We start from the raw sequence: 6,414 nt of genomic DNA, 5'->3' as shown, positions 1-6,414 counted from the left end.
CAATTCAATGTATATATGTGTCATGTATATATGTATATATATAGTCAGTTTTGTTTGGATAAAAGACATTAATTACACTAAAAAGATCATTATTATTATTTAGGATTGATTAACAAGTGTATATTTGTAATATTACAATATTCAAGGAACTTTTGTGACTAATTTTTAACTAATTACATCAATGACGTGGCTAGTAACTGTTGCTAGCATTAATCTTAATATAAGACAGCAATACACAAGATAAGGTGTTTGTCAACATGTATTGTAAGTTAAGACCAATAAGAACATAAATGCAAAAAGTCAATTTTTGACAACCATTTAAGAAAATTGTCATAGCGGTGCCCACGTGAAACTAACCATGATTTTTTCACAAACAAAATACCAATAATGCCCTTCAAACGAACAATGCTTTCCGAAGCATGACGATAAAACTACCTTAAACACAATAACACGAGATTTTTTTTTTTTACAAAGGTGACATAAAAAGGAATGCCTCATCTTATTAATCATCGTCTATGTAATTAAAAAATATTTTTAAGAGAACTAGTGTAACTACATATACGTAAAAAATTAAATAATTAAAAAAGGGTTAGAACCGTTCAAGATTCTATTACTCTCCCTCATTTTGCTTCTGTTTTTATCCTTTTCCAACCGTTGGACTCACCCGCCAAACAGTTGAGCTATATTTACATCTCTGTCCAAGAGAAATAACTAAATGCCAAAAGTATTCACTCTTATACTCTTTCAACCATTACTGTGATTTTACTTGGTAGCCAATCTCCATTGCTTGGGCTATCCGAGACGTTGTCGAGTTCGAGCCGGACGACCATAGCTTCATCGGATGAGGCAATGCTGGTGGAGGGAAGGTGTGCCTTGAGCTGGTGGAAGCTGGGAAGCAAGACCTTTTCCGCCCACTCTCCTAAGCCAGTTTGACCAATCCATATCCCGCCCAAAATCTTCTCAAGAGCCTCATTTTCCACTTGTATTGAAAGCTTATCAATATCTACCACAGAGTGAAACTTCTTTGTGATTGCGTTTTCAATCTCCCTGCGAATGGGGCCACTGGAGACAGGTTTGAATAGGATGGCATCATCCAAGGAATCGACCAAATCATGAGGCAGTGATGTAATGGAGAATCTCTTGTTGTCAAGGCCATGCTCGCTTTCATGATCAATGGTGAGATCGCTTGAATTGTGAGACCCATCGGTCCTATCATCTTCAATGTCAGCCACTTGATTAAGGTCAAAAGATAGACCAGAACCGATTTCTTTCCTAGGCTTTGTCGGCCTGTCTTCATCGTGTAGCCAGTTTGCAGGGCGCTTGGCACTCTTTTCACCGATGGATAGCCTTAACTGCCAACTGCCACTTGCTAGAGAAGCAAGCTTCTTTTCGTCAAGCAAATCACCATCTAGTGAGCTTTTGAGATTATCCGGCACCCCATTTGCAGTGAGTATGAATATAACATTCCCAATGCTGATCTCACGCCCATGAGAGTCAATCAGCCGACCTCTCTCCATTGCCCTTTTTATGCTCCCACGCACTAGCATATCTGCTTCATCAATGTCCTCGAGCATAATCACTGAAAATGGATTCCTACGAACTGCCTCTGCAATCCGATCAAGAACTGTTTTACCACGGAAATTCACATCTGATTTCCCATCATCACGTCGTGACCCAAGACATATCATTACTGGATTGGCCCCGCATACTTGCTCTGAAAGAACTGATGCCATCTTCTTCTTGCCCACTCTGTCGGGGCCAGTAAATAGTAGCCAAATGTCACCTTTCGATCCAGCACCCCGCTGTTTTCGATTGCCTAATTTGCACTGGGTCACAGTGTTGGCCACTGCAGAAGCTGCTTCGCGTTGCCACCACACCTTTTCCATTAGACCCTTGAGGAGTTTCTTAAATGAGTCGGCATCTAATTTATTAGCAAATTTTTCGCTCTGCAAAGGGAACTTGGCTTGTGGTTCAGAAGATATGCAGCCCAAGACGTCTTTAGCACATTCTATATGGGGTTTTTCAGGATAGGTCTCAGTTGTCTTTATCGGTCCAAGAAGAAGGTCTGTCCTCACCGGGCTTCGAGGAGGACTACCCGCACAATCCAAATGTTGCCTGGCCACTGGATTAGGATTCAATTGCCGAGTTTCCCCAACATTTCGGGTTTGTTGTAACTTGGGTTGTAATGGATTGCACACAAGCAGGTTTGGATTGTACAAACCTGTGATAGAAAGAGCTGCAGGAACAGATCTCTCAGAACGGAGACTGTTATGAAAATTAGGGTGAACATGCAAGCATGTATCACTCCATTTCTTCTGTAATTCTTGACTTTTCTGCTTGAAGATCATTTCTTGATCCTTTGTCCGTAAAACATGCAAAGAACAACAATAATAAATTTTATTCACTCAAGTACAATCTGGAACTTGTGAAGTTTGTAATTCAATCGACTTAAACATACCTGCGACTGATCCCTTGTTTTGACATCACTATTACAGACTTTAGCATTTTGCAGCCATTGTGGCAGTGGTGGCTGAGTTGCATCTGATATAATTTCAGAAGATGATTTCTCGAACTGCTTTAATTCCAGTTTTGCTAGCTCCTGCTCGTAGTTCTCCTTACATTGTGGGCAACAGCTCATTCTTCGAGCAGGATCCAAGTTCTCAGTGGCACGTCTTGGCAGAGCTGTTGTTGCCATTGGGAAACTCTTCAATGGGCTTAGAGACTCAACTGAGCTGCTAAGAATTCCATTGACTCCCAGCCTAAAAATAAATAAATATAACAGTGACTAAATGGCACCAGAAGAAGAAAGTACAAATTTATGTCCTCGAAGCTTAGAATAAGCAGGTTACCAATTTCTACTTTTTAGAGTTCTGTGAATTCACCTACCAAATATAGGTTCATTGAACTTAAGCTCCCTCTAAGGAAAGGGATAATTAAAAAGAATAAAGTGAAATTCGGAAAAACCAAGGCAGAAAACTCATTACACACCAAGAAAAAGCAGAATGATGATATATAGAGAGGCCAATTTTAGAATAGAAAGAGATGATTATTATTATTTTTTTAAAATCCTGGCAAACTACGGGAGGGGGGACTCGAACATGGGCACACCCATTCGGGTAGCTGGGCACTCTACCAAATAGGCCACTAGGTGAGTGATGCCTTGAAAGAGATGATTGATGCATGCCTTATGGCAAAGGTAAAAGAATTTGAAAACCCAGTGAAAATGTTTGGCTTGCACCGGGTACAGAGAAAATTTGGATACCATTTAGATATAGCATATGTGATTCAGTCCACAAAAACAAGTTCATGAGAAGCATCCATTTTTAATTTACAGCACAACTATTGTTTAAAGCATATTTATAAAGAGAGAATAAAAGATAGAGAATATAATTCTTTAAACAGAAATCTTGGATATTATACTAGATGAAAGATTCAATTTAATTAACCATGGAACTCCAATAATCTAGCAATACAAAAGCAGGTCACCAGAGTGACATAAATTCCACAGTATAAAAGAGAGACTTTTTTTCTGTTGTGACATTCAAATTTGCATGTACAATTACCACTTCAATGACCAATAAGTAAAGCTACTAATTAATATCAAAGCATCATGATGATCTAAACATTGAGAGATCACAAAACATACCTCGGAAACATAGCCGGAAGAGGTGATCTTGAAGCAATTGGCACTGCCTGCAGATCCCAATCCTTTTCCATTGAAGGATGATAGACCTGGCACCTCAAATAAGTCTCACATGTAGCAGTTCCAATCAGCCAAACCCTACCTTTACTACCCTCTCCGAACCTCGCCAACAGCTTCCCCATCTCCGCCACGGCCACACGCCCTATCTCAGAGACAACCTGTTGAGGCACTCCACCTGAACCCCAAACTCCAACACTCACATTCTGCTCAACAAGCCATTTCAAATCACCCAAATCAAGAATAACCCCTGCACCATTCGAACTCCCAATTCGACCTTCTAGTAGGTTCCCCAATTCCTTAACCTTATCCAGCATTTGCATTCTATCTAAGGCAAGCTCCTTCACAATTGGAATCACCTGAACATTCTTGAGTGGTCCTTCATCCAACTCCCCCTTCTCAATTCTCCTCAAAAGCTCCCTCAACATGGTCTCTGGCTCCGAGTCACCAACCAAAACCGGGTTTCTGTTCTTCGTTCTCAACAATATGTCAATAACCCGTTTAATTTCCTCGTTTCTATGTTGACCTGACTGAGCAGAATTCGTTGAATTTCCCTGTTGCAGACGAGGATTCAAATACAGATTACGACTTGGCATCGGAGTTGGTGTTGGTCGAAACCCAATTCCAATCATTGATGAATTTGCAGTACCCGCCTGAGAATTCAGTGATTGTTCAATTGTTGCCTTAACAGCTGGGCTCGAAAAGCTTGCTTCACGCATGACTCTACTCACACTCGGGTCATCAAGAATGGAAATTATGAGCTGACTGAGCTCAACCTTCACTGCAAGAAGTGGCTGCTGTTGCTGCTCGGGGCAACCTCGCCGCTGATGCGCCTGTGCCCGCTTTAGCGCCGCCATTAAAGCATTGGAAATTGGGGGTTCCACGGCGGAGGTGGTGGTTTGGGCGGTGGGGAGTCGGTCGAGGGCCACGCTGAAGCAGAGCTCTAGAGCACGGCACTGAAGAGGGTGCGAAGAATTGGGATGGGATCGAATACAAGCTTGTCGGAGGAAGCCAGACGGCGACGCCAGAAGGGTCGCCGCCACGTGAAGCGGTGTAGTCTGGCCGTGATTCCGACGGCCGGCTTCGGCGATCGAGTGGTTCAGTACACTCGCCGCCTCCGGCGTTAGGGTTTGCTGGATCGTACTTAATCCCGCTCTCATCTTACTGTAGAGAATCAAACAACCTGGAAAGCCTTTTTTTTCAGCTCACAATTGAAACTCTTTTGAATCTCTGATAAACCCCAGAATTAGAATTGAATTCCAAGTTAACTTTCTCCGGATCTTTGAGTTCCGGTGACCGGAAAATCCGAAGCAACCAACAAATGGCACAACTATCTTCAAATTGGGTTTTCAGATACCCGCTATAACGTACTGAATCAACTTCATTCCCACTAATCTGAACAACCCACAAATCCAAAATAAACTTTAAAATTCTCTCCTGATTTAATCAATTCTCAGCAGCCTCAAAAGAGTGGGATCTACTCTCTCTCTCTAAGAGATCGATAAAAGCTAAGACAGTCACTTTTTCGTTCAACCACCAATGGTATGTATCCCAGAACCGGATGAGGAAATGGTAACAAATGTAACGAAAAATATAAAAACAAAACCAACTTTTTCATATATATTACAAAGAAAGCCAAGTGTGACAAATTAGTTTAAAATCAAGAGTATGGTAAATGCACCTTTTATTTTAGAGAGAGAAAGAGAGAGAGAGAGAGAGAGAAAAACAGAGGTGATGTAAAATAGTAAAGGTGGGTACTTTCAGTTGCAAGGATTTCTGAAAAATGCTTTCTGGGCAGAGTGATCTATTCTACTTTTTGTGTCATCTTTTATTTTTTTTTTATTATAATTTTTGTTTAATATTCTCTTGTCTCAATACAATAAGTATAATGGAGAGAGAACTTTTTAGGGAGATGAGAAGCAGATTCATGAGTAGATTACTTACCTCATTTCTCTCTCTAACTTTCTCTCTAGATGAGTTTAGATTGACGCCTTTTTAGGTTGTTTTTTAGCTCTTCCTTTCTTCCTTTGTTGTGTGTATTAGTTTTTATTTATTAGACTTTGCCTTTTCTCTTATATGTGTTGATCGGTAGCGACCGAGCGCACTTGAACAAACGCGCTCTGATACTTTGTTTTGGGATGAGGATATGAAGCTGACGCTCTTCACGCTCGCGTTTGTTAACTTTGTAATGTTTGCTTTTCAACCAATTTTCTGCTTTTTCACACGCAAACCGCTGCGGAGGCATCGCACGAATATTACCTTTTCATACTCGCTCTAACTTTATTTACTTTCTCTCTCTAACTTTATATTTTGAGCACCCATTGTTTTTGTCTTTAACGCGGATTACCTTTAATTAGACCATAAATTATTATTGCTATAAAAAAAAAACTAAAAATATATCATCCAAGACCACATGGTTTGGTTACATGTAAAAAAAAAAAATATAATATATTTATTTATTTATTGAGTTATGATTAATCAGAATTATAAGGTTCAGTATTATATAAAAAATTAGATATTTAAAATGAGACGGATAAAGTATAAATTTTCAAAAATAATAAGAAAAAAAAAATGAAATGAACTTTGACAATACTTAGAGTTCATTAATAAGAGAACTCTTTAAGACTTAATTCCAACTAAATTACCCGAGAAGGCAAACTAAATCTTTATTTAGTTTAGTTCAATCTCAATTGAATTTATTACACATATAAAAA

The 6,414-nt window shown here is 39.7% G+C and overlaps 1 protein-coding gene across 1 annotated transcript; it reads right to left on the bottom strand.

Moving 5' to 3' along the window:
- Positions 1-480: 480 nt before the first annotated feature.
- Positions 481-5,747, bottom strand: LOC132279073 (protein SUPPRESSOR OF MAX2 1-like). The gene is made up of 3 exons (XM_059781004.1): positions 3,647-5,747; positions 2,459-2,759; positions 481-2,357 (listed from the first exon to the last, which is right to left on the bottom strand). The coding sequence occupies exons 1-3, from the start codon at positions 4,858-4,860 to the stop codon at positions 735-737; spliced, it is 3,138 nt and encodes a 1,045-aa protein (XP_059636987.1). The 5' UTR covers positions 4,861-5,747; the 3' UTR covers positions 481-734.
- Between the last annotated feature and the right edge of the window lie 667 nt (positions 5,748-6,414).

Source organism: Cornus florida, unplaced genomic scaffold, assembly GCF_030987335.1.
Source record: "Cornus florida cultivar Cherokee Brave unplaced genomic scaffold, ASM3098733v1 CherokeeBrave_3.0.0_Hap2_Chr10, whole genome shotgun sequence".
Lineage (NCBI taxonomy): Eukaryota > Viridiplantae > Streptophyta > Magnoliopsida > Cornales > Cornaceae > Cornus > Cornus florida.
Note: the sequence above shows the minus strand (reverse complement) of the source record. Positions and strands in the feature narration are given on the sequence as shown.

What these genes read in the sequence shown, in the direction of transcription:
- LOC132279073 (XM_059781004.1), bottom strand. Translation starts at nt 4,860, where the DNA reads ATGAGAGCGGGATTAAGTACGATCCAGCAAACCCTAACGCCGGAGGCG. An exon ending in CTTCCGGCTATGTTTCCGAG is followed by an intron (nt 2,760 to 3,646) that starts GTATGTTTTGTG and finishes ATTTATTTTTAG; the next exon opens with GCTGGGAGTCAATGGAATTC. An exon ending in AAACAAGGGATCAGTCGCAG is followed by an intron (nt 2,358 to 2,458) that starts GTATGTTTAAGT and finishes TTACGGACAAAG; the next exon opens with GATCAAGAAATGATCTTCAA.